Genomic DNA, 26,903 nt, shown 5'->3' on the forward strand with positions numbered 1-26,903 from the left:
CCAGGGAGGGGGCGGGGCCGACGCTCATCCATCGAGAGTGGAACCCGGGGGAGGGCTTGGCCGAGAAGGACAAGGGGCGGGCCTAGGGAAGCAGCCAAATGACAGGGAGCCAGTCCCGTTATAGTCCGCGCTCAGGCCATCGCTGTCACTGGTGGCAGCCCCGTCTGAGCGTCCCGAGGATGCTTACTCTCGTCTCAGGCTGGCCTCGGACTCCGCTCACCGCCGGCTCGGCTGCGGAAGGGGTGGGGAGGGGATCGGGGGCGGGGCTTGCTAGGAAGCGGGGGAATCACGATGAGCGGGGAGGTGGGGCCTGAAGGAGGTCAGAGGTTGAACGGAAGCTGCGGCTGCTTCCGGCGACCGGCCTGAGGCGAGGCGATGGCCAAACATCACCCGGATTTGATCTTCTGTCGCAAACAGGCCGGTGTCGGTGAGTCGGAACCAACTCGTCTCGAGCTCTGAAGCGTCTCTGAGGCGGGAACCGGGTTTGCGGGCACTCTTGTCCTTCTGCCTGGGAGACGTCGCCTTTTCCCGCCCTAAGTCGACGGAGGCGGGGGAGCGGGGAACTGGGAGACGGCGCCGGGTAGTTTGGATAGAAGGGGTGATGGGGGCGGGGGGGGGGGCGGTGCATGGCTTAGCAGGACCCTGGGCGCCTGCGTATTGGGCCCGGGGCGGGGGCTGGGGAACCCGCGGGACGTCCGGAACGGCGTCTGGGGCGCCTGCGCATCGGGCCGGGGGCCGCGCGACCGTTGCGCTCAGGCGCCTGCGCACTGAGGGCGGGGGAACCTATCAGCCCCGCTGTGGGCCACTGTCTGGCTGCGGGCCGGCCTCGTATCTTTAGCAGGCGCCTAATAAATGCTGTGCAGTGTTTTACCTATATTGGATTGCTTGCTGTCTGGGAGGGTTGGGGGAGGAGAGGAGGAAAATTTGGAACACAAGGTTTTGCAAGGATGTATTTGGAAAGATGAAAAATTAAATAAACAAATGCTTGTGCACTTGGATTGATTTGAACTGCAGAGTGTCAGCTCCCCCAAGCTTTGCTGAAACCAGAGCCCAAACAAAAAACCCCAGCTTCAAACCCTATCCTCTCCCATCCAGTTCCCAAATTGGACAGACGTTAAGTTTGCTAATAAATTTTAACCATCCTGCATTTCTTCTTTCTTTCTGATAGCCATCGGGAGGCTGTGTGAAAAATGTGAGTATGAACAGGCTCCCCATTGCTGAGGGGGATGTGGGATCCCAGAGTGGGGGAGAAGCTGTGTCATGTAACAGTTTGCCTGTTTGAAACCATTTTCCTGCCTTCAATAAGTGTTAATAAATAAAAATGAATTAGTACAATTTTACATGTGCTTGAACAAGTCCTCCTGAGATATAGACATAATAATGGTGTTCTTAGGAGGAATTTTAAAAGGAACATTTGACAGATTTATAACAAATACAGGTTTTGTAAGGGGGGGAGGCTCCTAGGCTTTGTGGAACATGGAGAAAGGGAAGACAGGATTACAATGATCCATTGACTCTTCTTGTGGAAGAAATACTTCTGGGGTATTTGGTTTTTGGATACATGACAATTGGAATGGATACAATGTAGAAGAATATAGCATACCCATAGTGCGGAAGGGACTGGAGTTGAAGCAGCAGTTGTCTGCATGTGAATTTCATGGTGTAATTAATTTTTTCCTGCAGGTGATGGGAAGTGTGTGATCTGTGACTCCTATGTCCGTCCCTGCACTTTGGTCCGGATATGTGATGAGTGTAACTATGGCTCCTACCAGGGACGCTGTGTGATCTGTGGGGGGCCCGGAGTGTCTGATGCCTATTACTGCAAGGAGTGTACCATCCAGGAGAAAGACGTGAGTGGCCTTTCCTTCAGTCTCTTAATAGTACCTAGCAGCCCCCATCAGCAGTTCCCAGGAAGTGTCTGGACCTCTTTATTCTTTCATTCTCTAGAGTCTGATCTCTCTAGATCCTGAAAGCTCTTTGCACCAGCTGCCAAATATAGAAAATGCACGTCAAAAACAAATATCATAACCTTGGCCTTGTGTTTTGGAGAGTCTGCTGCCTATATTTAGTTGTGCTTATTCACAATGAATGATACTAACTGAGCATGTGCACCTTCCCCAAGTGGGCCTGATTAGAAAGATCACTGCACAGAAAGATCAGTGCATACCGGGGCACAATGAACACTTTATGTTGGTTTTGAGGAAGGTATCTGCCAAGCTGGCTGTTATTTAAGAAGTCACTGCCTCTTGGCATTTTTTCCTCGCCTCTTCCCCCAGCCACAGGCTTGCTACCCTGGTGTGGACCAGTGCCAAAAGCATGCTTTTATCTTTAAGTGCCTACATGGGACATGCTAAGCATTGAGGGAAAGATAAAGGTTAGAAAAGACAAAGGCAAATGAAATTAGTAGTCTTAAAAATGAAAAGGGAGAACTTTCCACCAATGAAGAGGAAATTAGAGAAATAATAAAGAGTTATTTTGCTCAACTTTATGCCAATAAATTTGATAACCTAAGTGAAATGGATGGCTACCTCCAAAAATATAGACTTCCCAGACTAACAGAGGAGGAAGTAAATTGCTTGAATAGTCCCATTTCAGAAAAAGAAATAGAACAGGCAATTAAACAACTCCCTAAGAAAAAATCCCCAGAAAACACAAAGGCCCTCCGCTAATGGAAATCCAAAGTTATGAGATGCATAGGTAACCATAATATATAGCATAAAAGTACAAATATGTTGGAAAGTTGCCAAGTAAAGTCCCAAAAGAAAAGTGATTATCAGCCAAGAAGCTCAGTCGGTGAAGGCTTGACCATTTCCAATATTTATGGGGGAGGTCCCTACCTCCAAAACCACCGTCTCCTGGTAAATCTAGTAGCTTGCTTCCTTCTTCTGATGGTAGATAAAAGTATTTGTGTGATTTCTTCTCCCACAGAGAAGACCTGGCTGTACGTGGCAGGATCAACAGGGCGTCAGGACCACTCTGTTGATCCTGGCATAGTACATAACTTGTCGGGTGGTCACAGAAGTGACATTGCCCAGACCAGCCCTCCTTGGTGTCCAAGGCTCAGGCTCCCTCCAGTTATTTTTGCCAAAAAGGGGAAAGGGCTTGATTAGGTTGGAGAATTTTTCATGTGGAATTAGCTGCCGTTATAGAGATTCTTAAGATCTCAGAAGGGGATGGATTCCTGAGATCCACACACCTAATTTCAGTCAATCATTTCTCCCTCATTCATCACGCTTCATTGGGTGTGGCGCTATGAGTGCTCAGGTTCCCCTTCAGTTTTGGCGATGTTGGAGTATAGCTCCCTGAGTCAGGACCTTCAACATCTTCTGGCTATCCTTTCCAGTGCCTGGATATGCAGACCCTCCCCAATCAACCACCTTTCAATAAAGATGTGTTGCAAATACATTACAACCACAACTCCATAATATGACAAGACCCCACTGAGATGCTGCCAAATCACTGAAATCTCCCAGAGGCTCCACCCTCAAAACGTTCTCAGACAAGTCGGGTTCTGGGGTTTCGGGCTCTTACCGCTTCTGGATTCTGGACTTGGGCCACCCAGGAGGTTCTCTCCCACATTATAGCACCATTTCTGGGCATCCTATTGCTCAATCCCTGCTTTTCCTTATGTAAATAAAGTATTGACATGAGGTGGGGTCTGCCTCCAAGGAACCCGCTCAATGAATGCTTGTGGTGGGTTGACTGCTCATACTTCATTAATAAGCAGTGAACCAAGATAATCCTCAACCTAGATGAAGAGTACCTGGAAAGCATTGATTTTGCTGCTTGGGGAATGGCTCACCTTTGCAGTTGATAGCCCCTCAGTCTTCTGCTGCTGGTCTGAGTCTTTCTCACCTTGTCCCTCAAGGAAGATGGGGAGAGGTGAGCCCGCCCCTTGATGCTCGGGTCCTGCCTTTTGTAAATGAGCAGAATTTGAGAGCTGACAGTGCTCCCTGAGCCCCGTAGTAGTGGCTGTGGCAAGCTAGCAGGCATCCTCACTCCCTTATAAATGACCTGGAGACACAAAAAATCAGGCCTTCCCATTCTCTGCCCTGGAGGCTCTTTTCCTCTTGTTCCTCCAACCCAGCCCTGACCTTCTGTCATCATTCCCTTCCAGCATGTACATGAGGAAGCGCAGATGCTTAAGCTTCCTACCACGATGGCACATTGGGGTTCATTCTGTGCTTTGATACCCCCCGATCAGGCTCCCCTTGTGCTTCTCAGCAGGGGCTGCTCTGTGCTCCGCCCCCTTGCAGCTTTTCCTCCCTGACTCCAGCCTCAGGAGGTCCGGGGCCTTCCTGGAGAGGCCCGATCCCTGCTCCATGGCCCCTTCTCTATTCCTGAGCTCCTTCCCCATCATAGCCGGACCTGCTTCCACTTTCTCAGTCACTGCTGCTTCAGTGCTGGCACTGGCAGTGTCCGATGGGGGACCCTCTCCTCTTTGACTTTTCAGTCAAAGAGGTTGTGGTTGGTGCCACAGGTCCCCTTGCAAGCAATCTTTTGAGTCTTCATCCACCTGGCTGGGGGGGGGTAGGGAGGGGAGGACAGGGGGGGGGGGGGGGGAGGTGCCCCTGACTCTTTCCTCAGCCATCTCTTCATTCTTCCTCGATGACCCCATCAGCTTGCTGACTATTGACAGCCATTTTCTCCCTGAGCTCCAGGCCTGATTCCCCAGCTGCTTGTCCACCCCCACCACCTGTGAATATTTCAAAGTCGGGGTGTTCAGAAGGACTCCTCTTTGCTCTGCTGCCAGCCTCACAGGCTGCAGCACCCTTGACTTTTCCCCTCTGTCCTGACCTCCCTACAGTGCGCACCGTCTATCTCTCATGTACAGCCACCAGCCTCTCCCCGCCATCCCACATACGTCACTCCTGCTCAGGAAGCACCAATGGCTTCTGAGGGCCTCAAATTCTCCCTCTTTGGGGTTCATAGAGGCCTTCCAGGGAATCCGGGATTGCTTTTGAAAGATTCTGATAATTTAATTTCAGAAGCGCTCCTCACCCACCCTGGCACAGAGCAGGCCCTGTACAAATGTTCCTTCCCTTCTTTCCCGCTCTGCTTGGGGGTTCCCATATGTGACCCTCCCTTGCTGTAGGCTGTACACCAGATCTGGAATGCGTTCTCTTCTCACCCTGGCCTCCCAGAGTCCCTGGCATCTGTTGATGGGCCACATCCAAGAGGGAAATGGATCTTGTGTCTCCCTTCCCCCCTGCCAGTTGCTAGGATCCTTTCCTCAGAAATGCTTTTTATGTATTTTGTTTTTCATTTTCTATGTAGATGGTTCCTAGCCATGTACTAGGCTGTTCTTCAGCCTTTACAGGTAGTGAAGAGCATTAAATGAGAAAAACCCTCCAAGCATTAGAAGGCAAAGGGGGGGGGGGGTACCACAGAGTGAACAAGCAGCCCCAGTAGGAAAGAGCTCCTGCCTTCAAGGGACCTGTATTTTATCAGGATAAAATGCCCTTAGCCCAGAGACAAGCAAAAGAATTTGGGGACAAGAGGAAGCGCCAACAAAGGCACCCCCCTTCTGGGGATGGGGGTACACAGGGAGGAGAAAAGTTGTCAGAGGATCCATTGAAGGGGGAGATCCTGGGTCTAGGAAGTAGGCCATTTTAGCCAAAACAGGAAGTGTCCCTCACAGCCTGTACCCAGGCTGATGAGCCTAATGACCAAACTGATGGCTTTGTCTTTGGGCCTGGGTTCTAGTGACTTGGGAGATTTGTGGAGTCGAGGGTGTGCCAGGAATGAGGGACTAAAGGTCCCCCCTCCGCGTTCTGTTTTGGGGAGGTTTGGCAGACTGGGCTTGGTGATGAGGAATGACTACCTGTAGAGAGCGGGGCTACAGTCAGAGGACCATAGACTTGGGGCTGGAATTCAGTCCCCATATTTTAAATCCAAGGAACAGAGGGGCAGGACAAGCCATGGGCCCAGAAAGCCCCAGGGCCGCCTGCCCCACCGCATGCTGCCTCAGGTGTGAAGGAAAGGGATGGAAGAACAAGGTGGCCCTGGGAGGGAGGTGTGTCCTGTGGGCAGCCATGTGGCAGCGATTGGACATGGCAGTCCCCATAGAAGACTGCAGCAGACAGAGCATGGTTGGGAAACCTTCTCTCCCTCTTCTCTGAAAGTTCTAGACTGCCCAGAAATTAAGTGACTGAGTCCATAGGGAGGCTGAGTGTGTGTGGGGTAGAGGTCAGCTGCCTCCTCAGGGTTGTCGCTTCTGATTCAGATGTTTGTGAAGCTCACTGACCGTGCAGAAGAAAGACCATGTTATAGTTAAGGCTTTCTATTTTTCTGAGTTCCGAGGAAGAGGGTCCTGTTCAGGAATGGGTTAGAGCACAGTGGAACAGAAGGGTGAGCAGATTTGGGGGATTGGAGGGATGACCCTGAACAAGCTACTTCCTTCTTTGAGATTTGGCCCAAGTGATCTCTCAGGTTTTTTCCAGTTCTAAACCCGGCTTCCCAGGAAACTTGACTCCTGCCAAAGGCATGGAGTTGAACCCAGCCCTGCTCAGGAAGCCTTCAACAAGAGCAGTTCCCTCAGTAGCCAGAGGGACTGAGCTCTTCAGTTCCAGCCAGTTTTTAGGTCAGACTTGCGAGCAAGCCCTGGCTCCCCGATTTTGGCCTGGAGCGTGCCCTAGGAATTGGAGCCATGAGATGGTCTCCTGGGCTTGTTAGGTACTGACCCTAAGGGGGCCCTCGAGACTGGCTCAGGTTGAAGCTGTTCCTGTTTGGAGGCAGGTTAGAGCATCCCAACATGCTCTTCCTGACACAGCAGCTCCCCCGGGGCAGCCGTCTCACATGTTTCCAGATCATCTTCTGGTCTTGTCTCCAGTACTCAGACCTTTAGCAGTGAGCACCAAAGGAGGCTCTGCAGTGCCCCTGGCTTTCGGGCTGTTTGCAGATTTGTTATTTAGGGGGAAAAGGCAAAGACATAATCTTATCTCCTGAAGTCCATGGAAAACAGCACTAACCCCTCTGAAGCCCCTGGGGAGATGGGCAGAAAAGGAAACCTGGCTGGGGGTGGGGGAAAGTGAAAGTCATGTATCCCCTAAGTCAGTGGGGAGGAAAGCAGGCCCCAGGGAGCAGATTGGGTCAGTATGGAACCTCCCGGCCCTCTCCATGACAAGCATGGAGGACACAAAGGCTCAGGGCAGGCGGCCGTCCGATTTGGCTCTGTCTGCAAGGACAGTGCAGTACAGCATGACTGAGAAACTCAAAAGCTGGGAGCTGGGTTTTGCCTTTGCAGAGGGAGGATGACTCAGTGCAGGGAGGGGAGAAGGAGCCTTTGGTACAGCTCTTGGTCCCTGGAGGAATGGGCAGTAGGAGGGTATGAGGAAAAAGCAGCTGCTGAGGATTTGGGGCATCCCCCAGGGGGCCACGATAGGGGCCTTTGATGTAGCATTTAACAAACTGTGTCGCTCCAGATGTTGTTTCTCTTGGTCACCTCTTCCCTGCTTTTCCTCCTGACTTCCCAAAGCAGCCGAATGGGGGCCATCGCTTCCCAGATGTTTCCTTAGGCCTCCTCAGGGACCATCCTGAACACAGGATGCTCCCAGGGGTGCACAGGGATGCCTCAGAGTCGGTCTTGCCTATAGCCCAGGAGACACTTTGATGGCATTCTGTGTCTTGATGGTCTGCAGTAGCCTAATTTTAACTGTGACTCAAAACATTTCTCTGCTTCTCCTCCCTTCCCTAACCCCCACCAAAGAAAAGGAAAAGGGCAAAGGCCTGAAAGTCACTTTCCTATAGACTTGAGCTATGGTGGAACACGCTTGAGGACCACTGGTGGCCTTAGAATCCTGAAGGGCACACTTCGGGAGCAGGGGCTGCCCCCACATGGAGGGCTGCCACAGGATGTCCCTGTGTTGTGGTGAGCTGCAGGCAGTCTGAAATAAAGTGCACAAGATAAAATATAAAGGAAACCAAAGATCAGTAGAAATAGAAGGTTTTCCCCCATCCAGTTTCATAGGCCTCCCCAAAGTCTGGTTTAGAGGAATAGCAGATCCATCCCACCCTCAGGATAATAAGTTCCTTGTCACTGAAGGTTTGAGGTGGAGGCTGGGAGGCCACTTTGGAAGGTTTCTGCTTAGGAACAGGTGGGTCTAGGTCACTGAGTCTCAGAGGGCACCACAGGGACCCCGGGATCTTGTCCCAGGATTGCATCTGGGTTCAGGTTTACAGGCTCTGCCTTTATCATTTGCCTGCTTTCCTTTGCTTTGCCAGCGAGATGGTTGTCCAAAGATTGTCAACCTGGGAAGTTCCAAGACTGATCTTTTCTATGAACGGAAGAAATACGGCTTTAAGAAGAGGTGATTGGCTTGACTCTCCTTGCTCCACCCCCATGCTGCTGCCCCGGCTGGAGAAGACACCCTCACCACCCTCGTCCCCGTGGAAAGGGGGAAAAGGACCCAAGGATCACCAGATTTGCCAATGCCTACCTCTGCCTCTCCAACTCCACCCCCATCCCCGTGCCCAGAGATGTGGCAGAGCAAAGGGACAGTACTAGAGGGAACAACTAGAAATGGGCCCTCGGCTAGGCCTCTCCGACATGAGAGAAGCTGGGGGGCGGTCCCCTTTCTGCAGTGCCATCTCTGCCCCGATGGACAGGTTCTGCAAGGCTGGCTAATGTCACGTTAGTCCAGTCTGGGGAGTTGCCCGGGGAACTCCAGCAGCAGCAGCAGCAGAGGGAGGAAGGTGGTCTCGCAGTCAGCTCCTCAAGACTCCCCCTCCGTAGCGCTAGCAGCATTTTAGGTGGGCCGGGAGACACGCCGGGTGTCCGAGCGTGCCTCTGGGGTCGTGGCCATCACATTCTCCTTTTCTCCTGATGTCCTATTCACGGAAGAACGATCCAGGATCTTCTCTGTAGCTTTAGCCGGTGTTAATAAAGTTGGTGTTTCTTTTCTACTTGCAGTCTTCAGTGTCTTCTTCTTTCTCTCCCCCCTTTCTTCCTTCCCTCCCCCATTGTCTCTCTCTCTCTCTCCTTCCCCATCTTGGAGTGGGAGGGTAAGAAGTCAAAGAATCCTGTCGGGGGCCCAGGGCAGTTTCACACAAAGATAGGAAACTCCAGAGATCACTTTGATATGCAAGGGCCTCAGCTGGAAGTCCTTGGCCCATTAACTCCAGCTTTGGGAGTTTGTTACCAAAGGCAAGGTTAGTATTTAGGACCAGAAATATAAGATGATCTTGTCCTCCTGAAAATCCATCAAAACTGCCTGCTTCCATTCTTTCCGGTTTTACAGGCCTCTCTTTGAAAAGGGGGTGGCCCTTCTTTCCTTCTCTTTGGTATTGGTAGCCAGCCTGATCAGGATTGCAGGTGGAGATTTCTAAGGGAAGGGGACAGACAGAAGGATTTAATTGGATTCCTCACTAGATAGCCAAAAACAGTTTTCTTGGGTTTTTTTTTTTTGTTTGTTTGTTTGCTTTATATAATTTGACTATACATTCACAATTCGGGGATAGAAGTTTCTGTTGGAGATTGGATGTACCATTTGCTGTCATCCAGCAAACATTCCCCATGCCAAGTATTGGGGTGTAGTGTGGGCAGAGCACAAGGAGAGAACGTGATGTTACATGGCAGCAGAATCAGAGGTAGGAGAGGGCCAGACAGACAAAACACTGACCGAAGGAGAAGGAAGCCACTGGCCCATTGACTTTTTTACCTATCCTATTAAGTCAAACACTACTCTCCCAAGTCTCACAAAGGAAAAACGTTACTTGTGCAGATTTCCTTTGAACCTCACGATATTCCTGCAACCCAAGAACCCAGAGCTCTTATTCCTATTACCTAGTTGAGGAAATTGAGACATTAAGTAACTTGCCCAGAGTCCCACAGCTAGTAAATGTCCGAGGCTGAAATTTAACTTCTAATTTCCCTGTGCCTCAGTTTCTTCATATGTACAATGAGTGAGTTGGGCCAGAAAATCTGAGGATTCTTCCAGCACCCAAACTATTGTGAGTAGTTAAAAGGTTGAATTAAGAGCAGTGGGTGAGTGCAGACTGCCTCGAGTCGGTAAACCTATAGGAAACGTTTCTAAGTTCTTGGATTGAAGCATAGAGGCTAAAGGTTAGGGTTTTGTAATCCCCCTGCCCTCTTCCCATATATTGCAATCCCATTCTAGTTATTCTTGGAGCTTTCCTGAATCTTTACCCACGATGGCCTTTGTCGCAGCTCCTGAGGCACAGATGTGATTTCCTTTGAACAAAGGACTGGGCTTTCTCAGCTCCCTTTTCTGTGTTCATCTAAATTCACTGCCATGATTCATGGTGAGTAGAAAATCACTTGCTCCAACCATCCGATCTCGCTCCTTCAAAGCCGGTTCCTTCTGATGCTTTTCTGCCCTGGCTGGGAACTAAAAACAACAACAAAACAAAACAAAACAAAACAAAAAACAACAAAATCCCAAACTATTTTCTTTGATGATTTCAAAGAGCTCTGGGGCTATTTCTCACTCTGGTGTGAGTATCACTCAACTCAGAGAGCTAATTGGGGCCAATTATAACCTGCCTGACCCGTCGGAGCAAAAGCCATCTGGCAGGACTTGCTGACCACTGGAAAAAGTTTGCTGCTGGGTCCCCTCCCCAATGCCCAGGCCTTCTAGAGAAACCCAGCAGCCCGCTATGTTCTTTTGGGGATGGGACCATTTGGAAAGGGAGGAGACAGGCTTAAGTGTCTGTGTGAATTGGGCTCCCAGCAATTACTGGCCTGCCCTGGCCAGAGGAAATTGATCATTAGGAGAAATCTCTGTGTGTGTGTGGCTTTCACATGGTCGCTGAAGGCCTTAGCGCTTGCCAAAGGAGGCCTGCTAATTTGCCTTTGAAAAAGTCCCCTTTTCCTCTTGATGCATTTATGGGGCTTCATTTAGCCTTTTCCCAGAGCCTTCGGCCGGGGCTTGGCTGGGCTGCCTCACTTCAGGACTGGGGTGTTCTCAGCACTGCAGGGGGAGATTTGAATAAAGGCTCACAGACTCAGGGAAACTTGAAACCTTACAAGCAGAGGGAGGGCGGCATCAGCTGACACCCGAGGATAGAAGGTGGAAACCTAATGTCCTTTACCAGTTTAATGAGCCAGTTCGTGGATGGCGATTCGGTCTCCTTTTCACTGTGGCGGAATGGGAAGAGAAATGAAGGCAGAGTCAGCAGAGCCACACTCAAACACCCCGACAATATGCCCTCTTTCTAAACATAAGAAGGCGATCGATGGGTTATATGCTTTTAATCTGGGAGAAGAGGACACTGGGAAGGGGAAGGAACATCATTTTTAAAACTGAGTACTCCTGCTATCCATCAGTGCAGTGCCAGCATCCATGTTTTGGGGGGACAGACGGGCCTTATGATTTATGGGAAGACCTTCAAGGGGTAGTTAGAGGATAGCTTTCTACAATCCGCCTTCAGCTCCCTAAAGGGCCAGCCTGTGGAAGAATCAGCCTCAGAAGGCAGAAGCAGGCATGCGAGAGTAGAAATTGTTACAGAGAGAGCAGTAGACAGAGCTTTACTATAAGGAACAGTTCCAACAAGGGAAAGGGGTTGTTCTTTCTTTTCCCAAATTTATAGCCGAACCTCCTCGGATTGGCATTAAGGCCATTTGGCCTTACTTTTGGGGGCTGGGGCCACAGAAGTGTCTGACAGGAGTAGGCCCTGCCTGATAACCGACAAGCGGATCGGGCTGTCAAGGGAGGAAGGGGTTGGGCCTAGGTCCTCAAAAGGGTGCTGGATGGCATTAGGGTTCCCTTCACGTGATTTGAGGAAAATGGGCGGCGGGCCATGAACCCAATTTGGGGCCCCCAGGGCTCAGGTATTCTTAATCCCTAAAATGGGGGCTGGTTTTTGGCCCTTCCTCCTGCCAATTGGAAGGCGGCCAATGAAACTTCTTTGGTCTTAATTCCCTTATTATTAAAAATCCCTCCGGCACAAAGGGAATATCCCAAACAAGCTTTCAAAACCCCCAACGGGGGGAAAAAGGGCAACCCCAGCATTTTTAAGGGACCCGGTTCCAAACCCCGCCCCCTCCCTTCCCATCCTTTGGCAGTTAAGGAAATAGACCTCCATTATGGAGGGAAGCTGGCAACATTGGGCCTAAATTTTAGCCGCCTGTCCACCGGCGTTTCCCCTGTAAGGGGGGAGGGGGGAGGGAGGAGGGAGGGGGGAAAAGAGACAGGAGCAGGGAGGGAAAAGGGGGGAGGAGAAAAGGGGAGGGGGAAGGGCAGAATAAAGGGAGGGGGGAGGGGAAGGAGAAGGAGAAAAAGGTTTAGGGAAAAAGGGGAAAAGGAAAAAATGGGAGGGAAAGGGGGAAGGGGAGGCAAAAATTGGAGAGGAGAAAGTAAGAGAAAAGGTCGGGGAAAGGGAGGGAAGAGTAAGGGGGCTGGAGGAGGGCATTAGGGAGGTGGAGGAGGAAAAGGGGGGGAGGGGAAAAGAAGGGAGGGGAGGGGGAAGGGGAAGGAGGGAGGGTGTGGGGAACCCCGTATCGCTTCCAAAGAAAAGTATCCTGGGGCCCGGGTCAGATCGGGGGGGCCGGGAAAACTTTCCCCTCCCACCCGCCAGCAAAGGACCCCCACCCCGGGCAGCTGCGAAAGGCAGCGCTCGGAGGCCTGTCTCCGCTTTGTCCCCTGTCCTCTGGCCAGAAGAGCGGCGTGTCCAAAAAAAGGAAATTAAAAAAAAAAAAATCAATAAGACCGAACTTGTCTCGAGCTGAAAACTTGCTGATCTCGCTGCCCACGTGGGCTGCCAGCCAGCCGGCCAGGCGTGCGAGAAAAGGGCCGCCAGCGCCGGGGACCCCGGCCCGGAGAGCCGGGCAGGGGACAAATTTTTGTACACCACGCACACCCCACAGACCCCACGAGGCTACCTCCTGGCCTCGAGGAAGGGACGGGGGAGGGAGGGTCGGGCTGGCGAATGGGAGGGCGTGGGCATGTCCCGGGGCCCAAAAACTTCGTGGCGGCCACAAACCACCTGCAAATCTCCCTGGCTCGGCAAGCCCCTTTCCCCCTCCTCCACCCTGGGGACCCCCTCCCCCCACCCTCCCGGGGCTCCGCCGCCCTGTACAGTCATAAAGAGCCAGAAACCGGGGGCGGGGAGCCTCTGGCGGGGGGGCGGGGGCAGGGCCAGCGCAGGAGCCGAGCGACCTACAGGGGCGTCGGGCGGATTATGCAGGTGGGGGGAGGGCGCGAGATAAACCATGCCCCATTTTTGCTCCCAGCAGCAGTAGCAGCGGCGGCGGCGGCGGCAGCGATGACAGCCTCTCTCACGCTAACTTGAGGTACACTCCCCGTTCTGGCTATGGAAGCTCCCTTTTAGGACCCTCTCGTGCCCTTGCCACCCCCGGGCCGGTAGGACGGCCAGCCTCGGGGAGAGGCGACTTGCCCGGGCCAGTCCCCCCCCCCGGGTGTCCCCCTCCGGGGGGAGCACATGTCCCCGAGTGTCCGGATTTCTCCTAAAGGGGAGTCAGAGGGGTTGTTTCTGAACCGAGAGATCGTGCGAGCCACGAGGAGGTCTCTGAAATGCACTCGCAGCGAAGGCGGCGGAGTGGCCAAGCTGGCCATTGCGTCCTCCCTGGGACCCCTTACCCGGGGGACGCGAGAAAGAGCTAAGTGGAGGCGCTTATTCGGTTCCTCTCCCACTTCTGCACCCGAAGGTCCTCCAGCCCCCTCCCTCCCCAGTCCCTTTCCCTCCCCACCCACCCCCCAAGTTCCTTTCGTCCACTCGCCCTCCTCCCTCCTTTACTTCACGTCCTTCCCTCTGGGCTTTCAAGCAGTAAATTATTCTCGTGCTCTGTCCTGAGTCCTGAACAGATAAGCTGCTTGGAAGAACCTGGAGTCAAGCCGAGTTTAGGGATTGATCGCTCCCAAAAAGGAATGCTTTCTCCTTCCCAGCCCTTCCGTCCCCGGGGCTCCAGATAGCGGAGGCGGCTTGTGGGTCACACAGGCTGTGCTCGGTACAGATGGACAGGACCCTATGGGGAAGCGGGGAAGGGGACTGAGTCTTGTGTCGCACACTCACCCTGGGGCGAAAGGGAGAAACGGGCATTTCTAAAGTACCTTGGAAACACTGTGTAGAAGGACCCCTCTGTGGGAGGAGGAGGAATAAATAGAAGGGGTCCCTCCCGGCGTGTGGGTCTAGCTCGGGATGGAGAAGCAAGGGGAGGGGTCCGTCCCGGTATACGGCTCTAATCCGGGGATAAAATTCCCTAAACCTTCCCTTTTTGGGCCTCAGTTTCCCCGGCTGATTAAAGGGACGGGTTTGGCAAAAATCCTTTGGTTTCAGGATTCCGGGGAGAGAAGGGGAGAAGGGGAGAGAGAGGAAGGAGAGGGAAAAGAAGGACAAGAGCGAAAAAAAAAAAGGAAGAAAAGGGGAAAGGAAGGGGAAGGGGAAAGGGGCGCGGGGAAAGCAGGTGGGGGGGGAGGCAAGGGGAAAGGGGGGGGGAGAAAGGAAAGGGAGGAAGGAAAAAGGGAAGGAAAAGGCCCTCGGGGGGAAAAAAGGGAAGGGGTACCGGGGGGAACAGGGACGGGCGAAAGGACAAAAGGGGGGGAAAGGAAACTGGGCCCCGGCCCGGGCGGGCCCAGGGGCCCGCCGGGCCGACGCCGCGGGGCGGCGCGGGCGGGGGGGGCGGCGGCCCCCACGGCGGGGGCGGGCGGGAAGGGAAATGTCCCGGCTCCCCTCCCCCCCCTCCCCTTTGCCCCCTCCCCCGGGGCCGCGCTGGCCCCGGGCCCGGGATCCCGGCCGAGGGCTAAGGGTCTTTTCCCCAACCCTCACCCCGGGGCCCAAAGGAGCCAGGCGGACACCCCCCCCCCCAAGCCCCCCGGGGCCCCCTGGTCCCCCGCCCCCCCCCGCCGCCCCCCCCCCCGGGCCTCCCGGGGCCCCCCTGCCCCCCCCGGGGTAACCCCCCCCGGCCCCCCGCCCTGGGGCCCCCCGGCCGTTTCCCCCACCCCGCCCGGCCCCCCCCGCGCCCTTCCCGCGGCCCCCCGCCCCCTCCCCGGGCCCTTTTCCCCTCCCCCCCCTTCCCCCCGCCCCCCGGCCGCCCCCTCCCCCCCCTTCCCCCCCCACCCCAAACCCAGCCCCGGGTTAAATCCTCCCCCCCTCCCCCCCCCCCCCGGCTCCTTTTCCCTCCCCGCCCTCCTGGGCCCCCCTGGGCCCCCTTTCCAAATGTTTTTTAATTTTCCGCCACCCCCCCCGGGCCCCGGGGCCACCCTTTTCTCCCCCCCCCCCCCCAATTTTCCCTTTTCCCCTCGGGCCCCCCTTTGCCAAGCCCCTCCCCTTTTTTCCCCCCAAAGTTTGCCCAGGTGGGTTTTCCCCGTTTCCCCCCATCCCGGTTCTGGTGGCCCAACCTCACTTCAGACCCAGCCGCCTGTCCCCCCTCCCCTCCCGGGGACAAACCCCCTCCCCGGCCCCTGGGGTTCCCGGCTCCCAAGTCCTCCCTTTGCTTCATGTGTGGAAGGGAGCCTCCCCTCCCTCTGAGCCTGGGCTAGTTTTCCTCTCTTCTCCCTCTTTCTGCCCTGTTTCTCCGAGGCCCACCCAGTGTCACTCCCCGCCCCCTCCGAAGGGAGGAAAACAAGCCGCAAAACTTGTGTGGGAGGAAGGATTAAGGGGATTAAACTCCCGGAGAAGGAAGGGGGATCTTGCTGGCATCTCGTTGCTCTGATTGCAGGGCAGGCTCCTGGGGGGGAGGAATTTTATGTCCCGGAGAGCCCGGCCGCTGCAAAGTGCTTATTTTCTCCCGAGAGAGCCGGGAGCTGAGGAGTGCCAGCGTCCTGGCCGCGCTTGGCCGAGCCAGGCCGGGTCGCTCCGGAGGTCTGTGGGCCCGGAGGGGGCGGGGGCAGAGGGCGGGGAGACGGGGACCATTTTCTCTTCGCGTCTCCTTCCCCCGCCCCCTCCCGTGCGACTCCAGGCGGGGCGGGGCCTCCGGCACCGGGGGTTCGCGTCCAGGAGGAGGGGGCTCGGCTTACTTTGGGGGAAGTAGCCTTACTCCTCCCCAGCACTCCCAGACCTGCTGAGAAATAGCCCCCAGCCCTGTCGGGGGGCGTTAAGGGAATGGGGTGGAAGCACGCGCGTTGTTCACCGACTTTAAGCCCTGAACTTTGGATGAGGGAGGGCGACTCTTGCCAGGTAATTGGGCCAAGCCTGGAATAAAACGGAGGGGTCTCCATTTAGATTTGTAGTAATGGGGGGGAGGGGAAAGTCAACCAGTGCGCATGTGCACTGGAAACTTTTTACTTACTCCTTCCCCACCCCTCTCCCACTGGGCATGCGTGAGCTGCCTGGTTCTTGAGCCTTTCGGCCTTGGAGAGGCATGTTGGGAAATGTAGTTCAAAGAAAAAGTAGGTCACGGATCGAGCGCTAGTCCTCGGCTCGCCCGATGACTACATTTCCCAGAATGCAGTTCGGCCCCCCGCTTTGACGGGCTTCTCCCTCTGCCCTCCCCGTTTTGTGCTCCCCTCCTTCCCCACTGGGCTTTGCCGGAGTTTGTTTGGCTGGTTTCTGGGCAAGGTCCCCGGTGACTGGGACGGAGGGGGCTGCGGCTCCCTCCCACGCGCCCCCAGCGCCTAGAAATGCAGGGGAGTGAAGGGAGGGGCAGGGAACAGGATAATTATCATAAGTCCTAGATGTGTCATCTCTGTTAACAAAAAAATTCGCCTAGTGCCTGTTTGTGCGGGGGGGGAGGGGGGAGCGGGGGGCGGGGCCTGGGGGCTGTGAAAAGGGGCCTCGGCTCCCAAGGAGTGGGGGGGGGAGGGGGAGCTGGAACACTTCCTGCCCGCGTTTAGTCAGTTTGCCTCTCCCGGCCTGTGAAATGGGCCCAAGGGCACTTGCCCGCCGGCTTTAGTCCTGCCTGGATAAAGCCCCCTCCCTCCCTGGCGGTGCGTTTGTGACATTATTAACCTCGGACCGCCCGCTGACCGCTCTGGAATCACCTTGGAGAGGAGGAGGGGGGGGGGGGGGGAGCGGCGCCGGGAACCTCAGCCAACAAATACCGACCCGGCAGGGCTGGACCCTGAAAGGCGGAGGTCTGACTCTCGCCTCCGCACCCGTGGTTTCCCCCGCTGTAAAATGAGAGGCCCCCTTTAGGGTCTGGGAGTAGGAGGAGGACGGAGGGCACAACAGACGCCGTCTTGTTTGGTTCTTGAGGAGCAGACTGGAGCCGTGTTGTTGGCTCTGGCCTGGGTCAGGAGGCCGGCTGCTGTGTCCGGGGCCTTAGCCTGGCTGTCCGGGCCATGGTCCGCAGGACAGGAGCCTCCCCTCTCCCTCCTGGCCCTGGTGTGCATGTGGCCAGGAGGGAGCTGCCACTGTCCCTCAGACTCCGTTTCTGACACCCTTCGTTTGCGATTTAAAACCTTTGGGAAGCTGACAAAAGAGCACTTGGTTCAGCCAGCCAGAGGGCTGCTGGGAGGCAGTAGGGTGGGCCGTGGCCTGGCTACCAACAGAAACCTCAGGCCTTTGCCCCCCATGCATTCCTTCCTTTAAGGCGCGGATGACTCTGGCCTTGTCTCTTGAGCAGGAGATCCCCATGGAGGCCTAATGCCTCTTTTCTCCTTACGGCCTGTGGGTTTGTTCGGTCATGGTTCCCCTTTGCGGTCTTAAGAAACCTCTTTCCTTTTCCCCCAGGCTCCACCCTTCCCTATCGGTCCCCATCAGAAAGAAACCCTTTCGGGGAAGTTTGTTAGGAAGCAGAGCAGAACGGTCTCAGCCCGTAATCCGACTTCTCAGTCTAGTGATGTTTTTCTTCGTTGCCTTCTTGGACACGGGTGGGCCCAATGTTTGCAGTCACAGGCCAGTTGGGATCCTGGGCCCCCGAGATGACCTTGGGTGGGTCATTCCTTGGGTAGGAACCTCAGTGTCCCCTTGGTGCAGTACGGAGCATGCCCTAGATCTGGGTCCCTTCCTCCTCGGAGTCTGGGGTTCTGTCTTCCTAGTTGCCTGGCATATCTGCCTTTCATTATAACAAATAGCAGACGAACACGTGGGCTGAATCTCGGCGTGCCTCCCTCTCTGTGGCCGGACAGTCTGCCGCTGCTTCCCAGAGAATCCCTTAGGATCAGAATTTTTGAACTGGAAGAGATGTGACAGGCCCTCCAGTCAAAGCCAGTTGGTCACCCAAGGTCACCCTGGAGACTCACTTCATTGAGTCTTGGGAAGAATTTACTGCCTTTTTCAAATATCTGCTAAACATGCTTGCTTTTTCTAATATAACCCCTGACACCTTCTTTCTGAAGCTTCCCCCTTCCCAATTCTGCCTTTATCAGCTCCCTTTACTACTTGTTGTTGTTGTTGTTGTTGAGGCAATTGGGGTTAAGTGACTTGCCCAGGGTCACACAGCTAGGAAATGTTAAGTGTGTGAGGCTGGATTTGAACTCGGTTCTTCCTGATTTCAAGGCTGGTGCTCTTTCCACTGTGCCATTTAGCTGCCCTTTGGTTCCCTTTAAATCCAACAAATTAACTTAGAGGTCATCTAATCTAACTCCCTATTTCACAGTGAAGAGATTGAGGCAGGGGGAAATGTCCCAGGGCAATAGTATTCAGTGTCAGAGCCAAAAGACGACGTTCTTTCCTTATTTCTCCACCTGACCATGTTCCAAAGTCCGTGATAGTTGTTGCCGCAGACTTGCTCTAGATTGTGTATCAGAGGGGCCCCCCCCCCCCCCCCCCCGACTATCTGTCAGGTGTTTCCCAGGTTCCATTTGGGTTCTAAGAGAAACTGCAGAATTGTTTCACAGCCTTTAAAAAAGTGACAGATTTTTCTTTTGCCCAGCTCTGGACCAGCGGCCTCTGGCCCTTGAGTCCCTCAGAGCAGTCAGAGCTTCGGGCCTGGCCAACAGGGCCGGCATCCCAGAACAGGGCTTCTTGGTCTGCTGCTGTCCCTCTGCTCTCCTCCCTATTTATTATTATTATTATTTTTTTTTGCAAAGCTCCACCCCAGAAGCCATCTGGCCCGGCCTGTTCTCCAATTAGGGAGGCAAGGTGTCCGGGTCAGCTTCCTTATTTGGAGGCCGCCTCTCTCAGGTAGGAGTTGGGCCCCAGCTGGAATGTGGGCACTGCTGCCCAGGTGGGGCTGGTTGCAGCTGCAGGAGGTAGGCAGGATTTCAGATCCACTCTGGCCAAAATCAAGCAGGGCCTTTTTAGGGACTGAGCTGCTCAAGGAGGAAACGGAGGAAGAAAAGGAGCCTTCTCGTGTAGGGTAAGTGACGGCTGCTGCTTGTCTTAGAGAGGAGAGGGTGAAGGTTGCTGCTCGAGAGCGTGTTCCCTCCAGCTCCGGGCTCCGTTAGAACAGAGGGGCTGGTCTCTCTCAAGGTTCCTTCCGGCCTTGCCTCTGGCCTCCAAACAGGCCCCGGGGCTTGGGGAACAGCCCCAGATAAAACTGTCTCCACCTGGGGAGAAGCAGGTCTGTGCAGGAGTGAGTGAGAAAGTGAATCCGGGTATCCGGGAATCCCCAGCAACTGGCTGGGGCAATCCGGAAGTTTCCCGGCCTTCTGAGGAAGGAAATGAGGGTTCTAGAAGGATGCCGTTCCCGGTGTAGACATGGAGGCTGAACACAAGCAGGAGAGACCAGTTGGCTTCAATTGGAGGCCGTCTAATGAGCCTGGGAACAGCAGAGGCGGCTGGGTAGGGGCAGGCTTAGCCTGGAGGCAGGCAGGAGGCCTGCTGGAAGGCCCGGTGAGGAGGGAAGAAGCAGCCTTGTTTTGGAGGATGGGCCCCAGTGGCTGGGGAAGGGGCGCGGGCAGCTGTGAGCCTTCGTCCACCCAGGATCCTTTGGGCTTAGCCATAGATTTGCAGGTGAGGGTGGGAGCCCACCTGAGAGCCCCCCAACAGACACTGCCTTGCAGGAATAGCCTCGCCCTGTCCAGGGGTCAGCACGGGTCCTTAGAGATCAGTCATAGGCCAGTAAGGACACAGCCCAGGGAATCGGGTTTTCTGACTTCCAGTCCAGCGATCCGTCCATGGAAAAGTCAGATCTGCCTCTGGCACACAGCAAGAATCCTAGAGCCTTGGGGTGAGAGGGGACCTCCCAGGCCACCCAGTTCAGCCTCCTGTCTGCGGTATCCCAGGCTGCCTCCTAAGGACCCCTCATTCGGGCAGCCCAACCCAGTGATTAGCCAGCCTGGCTGACATCCGAGGCAAAGTCAGAGCCTCTGCTGCTTTCCCCCTTCCCCCAGCCCGGTTCTGCCCCGGGGGCCCAGCAGACTCAGCCAGAGCCAGCTCTGTCTTCCTAGCAGCAGCCCTGAGCTCTCCTAGGCTGCAGCCCCTCTTTCCTGCATCTTCTCTAGCCTGAAAACTCTTCGGGGCGCTCGCCCTGCTGCCCAGTCTCTGCCACCCAGTCTCTTTCCAGCCGTGGGACGCAGGGATCCGGAGGAGATCTGAGCAGGCCTTTATCTTTCATGTCTTAGAAACTTTACCATTAATGCGACTGTAAGATCATAGGAAGGTAGGGCTGAAAGGGACCCAAAAGACTTTTCCGTCCCTTCATCTTGGAGAAATAAAATGGAGGCCTGGAAAAGGAAACCAACTCGAGGTTACACTGCTAGTAAATGGCTCTACTTGTGTCCCTGGGTGAGGGGGGTGCCCCCATCACCCCCTTATCCCATTTTCTAAACCTCATTCTCGTGTGTCCGATTTGCCCAAACGTTGGCCTTCGCGGTTTTCTCTCCCTCTCAGTACCGGGCCAGTCCGGCCTTCAAGGTATCTCATTATTGCCAAGTTTGGTCTTGAGTTGAGTCAAAAATAGCTCCTCTGCTTCAATTGCTCCTATTTTCTTCTGGAATCAGACAGGCTCTTTCCCTTTTACCGGCGGCCTTTTCCACTTTCATGCTCTGTGTATTCATTATTTATCTGCGCCTGCCACCAGGACAGGGCCTGGGTCTGTCTCATGCCCAGCTGCTGGCTCTCTGGTCTCCTAGGAAGCTTTGGGGACATGCGTGCCGAATGGACTCCCTGTCCTTGGGATCATCGTTCAGTGGTGTACACTGCCATGCCCTCACCCCTTGCCTTCTCTAGAGCAAGCATCCGACTCAGGTCCATCCAGGGTGATTTCTGGTCCTTAGTTTCCTCCATTGTTGACAGTCCCTTGTGCAAGGAGACTGAGAGCAGTGGAAAGAAGACAGAGTAGGCCCCGGTTTCCCCATCTGTGAATTGATGGAGTTAAATTCGGTCCCTTCCCAGCCTGAGCACCCCATGACTCAGGAGTGGCCCATTAGTGGGGAGTGCCAAGTCCAAGGTCATGGGTCTGCCACCCCTGACGCACCTGGCCTAGAAGGTCTCCATCCACCCTTCTAGGAGGTGCCCCCGATTCACGGTGGATGTGTCTGTGCATGGGAGGCTCAGTAGGTACTGAGAAACACTTCCCGACTCAGTCTTCCCTCTCGGTGTCCTGCCGGGACCCGGAGCCATCCCAGGTCTTTTCCCCAAGAATTGGGCTTGAGCAGCCGGGCCCTCGGTGGACGACTGAGCCATGGCTGGCCGCGCTGCGGGTCAGGGTGGGGTCGGTTCCTGGCACTTCTGGCTGTGGACTCTCCCAGGTTCAGAGTTGGGGGAGACCCCTTTGTCCCAGGGTGCGCCTGATCCCGTTATCCTCCTGCCCTTTGGGCCCCTTCTCGTGTGAGCTCATTTTGCTTAGAGAGGCCTGTTGGCAGAGGGCCAGCCTTAGGCCGGGGCGGGTTCTTGGCGGTGGGACTCTGGGCAGCTCATTAACGTCTCGGGCCACGCCCAGGCTCCCGAAATTTGGGTTAGATTCTGATTCGGGAAGGGAGGTAGCTGCACTAATGAAAGTGAAAGCTGCCCCACAGAAGGCCTGAAAAATGAGCTGAGAAAGCCTTTTTCCTTTAACCTCAGGGGGCTCACTCCCAAATAACTGACCTTTCCCCTGGGAATCACCAGGCCAAAGTGGCCGCCAGCTGGGGGGACGTCCCGTGGTCATTGTCACGGAGCCAAAGGGCTGGGGCGGATTGGGGGCTGCCTCTGGGGGAGGGATCGGAGCGGGGTCTGACCGGCTTCTGTGGTGATGGGAACACGTTAGCCACTCACAGGGAGCTCCATCCCATCTCTGGCAGTGCCATGGGCAGTTCAGGCATTTATTCAAAGTATGCCTCTGCGTCTCTTTGACTAGAAATCCCAGGCCCGTGGGCCATTCTGGGCTCCAGCCCTCATCCTGTTTAGGGGCAGGCTCCCAGGCAAGCCCCCGCTGCCTCCTGTGCAGTGGAGCAGCAGTCCCTCAGTATCCCCTGGGCTCCCTGGGCCAGCCATTGTCCCTCTGTGTCCCCCAGACCGCCTCGCCGTTCCCATGTGCTCCCTGGGCCAGCCACGGTCCCTCCATGCCCTCCCGGACTGGCCACTGTCCCTCCGTGTCCCCCAGACCACCTCACCACCCCTGTGTGCTCCCTGGGCTTTCCTGGGCTCCCCAGGGTGGCCATTGCCCCCCCATTCCTCCCCCAGACCGCATTGCCATCCCCGTGCGCTCCCTGGGCTTCCCAGGATTCACGGGGGGCTTCCTCTCTCGTTTCCCCAGAGCCATCAGGAACTGGAACCTGCCCACGTGTGTGTCTTCCATCCTCACTGCCCTGCGCTCTAACACACCCTGCTCCCAGCTGCTACCCGGGACAGGAGGAATATGCATCTGGAGATCAAGGTCGCCCTCAACTTCATCATCTCCTACCTGTACAACAAGCTGCCCCGGCGCCGCGCGGACCTCTTCGGGGAAGAGCTGGAGCGCCTGCTGAAGAAGAGGTACGAGGGTCACTGGTACCCGGACAAGCCCCTCAAGGGCTCGGGCTTCCGCTGCGTGCACATCGGGGAGATGGTGGACCCCGTGGTGGAGCTGGCGGCCAAGCGCAGCGGCCTGGCCGTGGAGGACGTGCGCGCCAACGTGCCCGAGGAGCTGAGCGTCTGGATAGACCCCTTCGAGGTCTCCTACCAGATCGGGGAGAAGGGCACCATCAAGGTCCTGTACCTGGACGACAGCGAGGGCTGCGGCGCCGCCGCCGAGCTGGACAAGGAGATCAAGAGCAGCTTCAATCCGGAGGCCCAGGTCTTTGTCCCCATTGGCAGCCAGGACAACTCCCTGTCCAACTCGCCCTCGCCGTCCCTGGGCCAGTCCCCCAGCCCCACCTTCATCCCCCGCTCCGCCCAGCCCATCACCTTCACCACCGCCACCTTCGCGGCCACCAAGTTTGGCTCCACCAAGATGAAGAAAGGGGGCGGCGGCGCCGGCGGGGCGGGGGGCGGGGGAGGCGGCCAGCAGCCCCCACCCCAGCAGCCCCGCCTGGCCAGGTCTCCCCCCAACACCCTGCTGCGGCAGAAGGGCCTCTCCCTCTCTATGCATTCTCTGAACTTCATCGGGGCGGGGCCAGCCCCCCAGTCCCAGCTCTCCCCCAATGCCAAGGAATTTGTGTACAACGGTGGCTCCCCCAGCCTCTTCTTTGAGGGGGCCGACGGGCCGCCCGGCGGTGGCCTGACCTCCGCCCCCTTCGGCGGCCCCAGCAGTAGCGGCTCCGGTGGCGGCGGCGGCGGCGGCAGCGGCTTCGACGTGGCCCAGGTGTTCGGAGGCGGCGCCAACGGCCTCTTCCTGGAGAAGTCCCCCTTTGTGGAGGGGCTCAGCTACAACCTGAACACCATGCAGTACCCCAGCCAGTCCTTCCAGCCCGTGGTCCTGGCCAACTGACCACCCGCAGGGGGCCACCGAAAAGAGAAAGGAAAGGAAAGGAAAGGAAAGGAAAAAAAAAAAGGAAAAATAGAAATATACAAAAAGATTTCCGATCTTCTTCTTCCTTCTGGCTTCTTGGGAAAAAGATGCACGGGCCAGGCCTGGGGCCGGGAGCTCCCCAGGCTCCCACAGATGTTTTAACTTGATCCCCTGCTCTTTTCCTGCCTGTCTCTGAATTTATTTGGTTGGTTGGTTTGGGGTTTGGAATTTCTTTTTCTTTCTGTTTTTTACATTTAGGGTTTTTCTTTGTTCGTTTGTTTCCCCCTGACATCGTTAGTGGCTTCTCTTTGAGCTGAAAGTGGTCCAGACGGGAGTTCGCCCTTCCTCTTGTACCCAACTGGTTGGGCCGGGGCCCTGCGGGAGAGGAGAGCCCCTCCCTGTAAGATGGCAGCCTCTCCCCGGCCCCCTCCGAAGCCAGACCCCTGAGAGATTTGCCCTGACCTGGCTGGCGAGGAACGCTGGACAACGATGCCCCCCCCCCCCGGCTCTGCCTCGGGGGGCTCAGACCACAGGGCCTTCACCTCTGTTCTGTGGCCTCCCTCGCCTCAGCCCTTCCCAGCTTGCCCAAACCTTTGATCTCAGGGGCCCCGGGGGAGCTGTCCCCCCTCCGCCTTCCACGGCTCAGGCATCTCCCCCACCTCAGTTCTTGGGCTGGGAGCATCCCGTTTTAGAGGACCTGACGGGCCACCGAGCCATATTCTGGGGTGGGGGGTGGCCATGAGCGGGGTGGGCGGGGGGGCGGGGTGGGCGACCATCCCAGAACACTCCAGATCAATTGGGCTGTGAAACACCGGGCAGAACGAGGGCTCCCAGCCGCCTGGTTTCCAGACTACCTGCACTTTTATTTCAGACTGACCAAAAATACAAAGAAACAAGGTTTTCTGCTCCTGGGGAGTGAGTCAAGGTCGCACAGCAGAGCGGGCTTGCCTGGGCCTTCCTCCCCCGCCCCATGGGGGTCCAGCCCGAACCCAAGGATGTGGACTGCTCGCCCTGACTGACCCTCAAGAGCGTTTAGGGGTCCCAAAGCAGTGCCTGGAGGAGGGGGCTTGGACAAATGAGTGTCCCAAGACTTGAATTCAGAGTTCATTTTCCTTCCCCCCCCTTCCCCCTTTCTTTCTGCCCTTCCTCGGCCTTAAGCTGCAGCGGGCCTGGCTACCCTCTCCCCTCATAGCCCTTTTTCATTGCTGCCTTTTTGGGGGGAGACGATGGGTTGGGCAGGAGTCCTCAGCCCACTCCCAGCCCTCTCTGGGGTCAGCCCCTGGAGGGCTGGTTTGGCCCTTTCTGGGGTCCAGATCAGCTCCCAGAGGGCTGGCTCTGCCCTCCTAAGAGCAAGAGAGGAGAAGCGGGCATGTGACTTTTGACTGGCTTGGCCTGGCAGGAACAGGGCATCAAGGCCGACCTCCCTGCGCCCACTAGAGCCTCTCCCCCCACCCCCGCCTCTGGCACTGGGTTGTACCAAAGCCCCCGGTCCGAGTGCCGAGGCGGGCGGAAGCCGCGGTCCCGGTGGCATCTTAACCAGGGTCCCCACTGCCAGCGTAGCCGCCCTCCTTTCCCGCCCCGCTGTTGGGCAGTTCAGCTCTACCTCCCCGGCCAGGCGACCTCCTGGCTTTGTAACCCAGCACTGCCTGCCCCTGCTCTCCACACTGTACTCAGGGTTGAGCCCTGGCTGGGCAGCCCTTCTCTCCCCGCCCACCCCCTAAAAAACAAAACAAAAAAAAAATGACAAATTTGCCTCTCCCGGCGGGTGCCAGGGGCCCAGGCAGAAAGGCGCCGGCTCTCCATGCTGCTTGTGAGAGACCAGATGCTGCCTTAGTTCCTCCACTTCAGCATCTAGCCCTGGCTGTGTCAAACCCGCACATGGAGTCCCCGGGGCCGGGCCCGGGAAGGAAGGACCGAGCCCCCGCCCCGAGCTCGCTCTGTCCCATCTCAGACATAGGCATTCATCTTCAATTTTATTTTTATTTTTTATTTAAAAAAAAAAAGAAAAAACAAACCTGCACTAATTTACCTGATTTCGTAGGAAAGCTTTTTTTTATTTTTTACATTTTTTTTGGTGTCCGTTTGTAATGAATAATTTGCTACATTTGTAAAATGTAAGAGGTATATATAATATATGTATATTTCTAACGTAAAAAAATTGTAATTTTTTCTTTTGGAGATTTTTTCTTAAAAAGAGGAGAGAAACAAAAAAAATATTTTTTCAGGAAAACAAATTTTGGGAAAAAAAAGAGAGACTTGAACCCTTTTCTCCCTGGGGTCCCCATCCTTCACCATCCCACCTCCCCAGGAAGGAATCCAAAATGGGGTCGACTTGCAAATTTAGGCCAGCATGAGGGATTTTCTTCTCAGTGCAGCAGGGTTTAGATTGTCTCGTCTCGCCTCCGGTGCGGGACGGGGGCACGGGGATCCAGAGAAGGGGTTGGGGGCTGGGGAGCAGAATAGTTTATTTTTTTCTTTAGTGAAGGAGGAATACAATCAGGAGTTTTGTATTCAGACCGTCGTGCAATATTTTGGAACGGGACATTGGAGTGTTTCGAGATTTAGTTTGAAAAAACACACGGTTGATCAAATCTGTACAGTTTCTATTGGTTCAGATTTTTTTAAGTTTGTATTAAAAGCATGATATCTAATAGCTGTCTCCTTGTCTTCTTTTTTTTTTTTTTAAATTATCTCCTGGATTTTACTGAGGGTGATGGGAGGACAGAGGGGAGTAGCAGGGCTGCAGAGGGGGAGGAAAGGGGCTCCATCAGATTTCAGTTGTGCAAAGGGGTCTGGGAAATCAGGGTCTCTTTTACTGGGAAGACCCTGAAAGGGGCAGGGGGACCTTGCTCAATGGCCACACGGCTGAAAAAGTTGCAACATTGGATTGTGAACTCAGATCCTAAGATCCTGGGTGGAGAGCTGGAAGGGACCCCAGATTTCCTCCTCTTGTTATTTGGAGCTTGGTCTCCCCCAACATCCCCTGAGGCTCTCTCCTGCTCTCAGTGAAGCCATGGTGCTGTGACCTAGTCCAGATGAAGAAGCAGGCCCAGACAGGAAAGGCCCTGTCTCAAGTCCCCAAGGATGTGAGCCACAGAGACAGACAGACCCATCCTACGGTCCCCATTTTTGCTGGCCTGGCAAAGCTCGGTGTCCAAGGGGACACGTGCCCTCTGGGGTTTGAATGTCCTTGTCCGGGTTCCGGTTCAGGCCTGTCATCCCCAGTGGGGGCCCCTTCACAGGTGCTGGT

General features: G+C 55.5%; 3 protein-coding genes across 4 annotated transcripts; 2 read left to right on the forward strand and 1 right to left on the reverse strand.

Moving 5' to 3' along the window:
• Positions 1-308: 308 nt before the first annotated feature.
• PHF5A (PHD finger protein 5A) lies at positions 309-8,489 on the forward strand. Its single transcript, XM_031940652.1, has 4 exons — positions 309-427; positions 1,169-1,192; positions 1,684-1,850; positions 8,224-8,489. Exons 1-4 carry the CDS (start codon positions 376-378, stop codon positions 8,311-8,313), a joined length of 333 nt encoding a protein of 110 aa, XP_031796512.1. The 5' UTR covers positions 309-375; the 3' UTR covers positions 8,314-8,489.
• Positions 8,288-13,173, reverse strand: LOC116419491. Its single transcript, XM_031940115.1, is given in 4 exon segments — positions 8,288-8,805; positions 12,531-12,616; positions 12,618-12,881; positions 13,013-13,173. Coding segments are annotated over 4 exon segments (783 nt in total). The 3' UTR covers positions 8,288-8,533.
• Positions 13,048-26,304, forward strand: TOB2 (transducer of ERBB2, 2). 2 transcript variants are annotated; one of them, XM_023505340.2, is made up of 2 exons: positions 13,048-13,252; positions 22,481-26,304. In XM_023505340.2, the coding sequence occupies exon 2, from the start codon at positions 22,583-22,585 to the stop codon at positions 23,630-23,632; it is 1,050 nt and encodes a 349-aa protein (XP_023361108.2). In that variant the 5' UTR covers positions 13,048-13,252; positions 22,481-22,582; the 3' UTR covers positions 23,633-26,304. The 2 variants fall into 2 exon arrangements, with proteins under 2 accessions (XP_023361108.2, XP_031796906.1); XM_031941046.1 differs by lacking the exon at positions 13,048-13,252 and adding an exon at positions 15,420-16,095.
• The last annotated feature ends 599 nt before the right edge of the window (positions 26,305-26,903 follow it).

Source organism: Sarcophilus harrisii, chromosome 5, assembly GCF_902635505.1.
Source record: "Sarcophilus harrisii chromosome 5, mSarHar1.11, whole genome shotgun sequence".
Taxonomy (NCBI): domain Eukaryota; kingdom Metazoa; phylum Chordata; class Mammalia; order Dasyuromorphia; family Dasyuridae; genus Sarcophilus; species Sarcophilus harrisii.

Coding starts and splice junctions, on each gene's coding strand:
- PHF5A (XM_031940652.1), top strand. CDS start 376: ATGGCCAAACATCACCCGGATTTGATCTTCTGTCGCAAACAGGCCGGT. Junction 428..1,168: donor TCGCAAACAGGCCGGTGTCG/GTGAGTCGGAAC, acceptor TCTTTCTGATAG/CCATCGGGAGGCTGTGTGAA. Junction 1,193..1,683: donor CGGGAGGCTGTGTGAAAAAT/GTGAGTATGAAC, acceptor TTTTTCCTGCAG/GTGATGGGAAGTGTGTGATC.
- TOB2 (XM_023505340.2), top strand. CDS start 22,583: ATGCATCTGGAGATCAAGGTCGCCCTCAACTTCATCATCTCCTACCTG.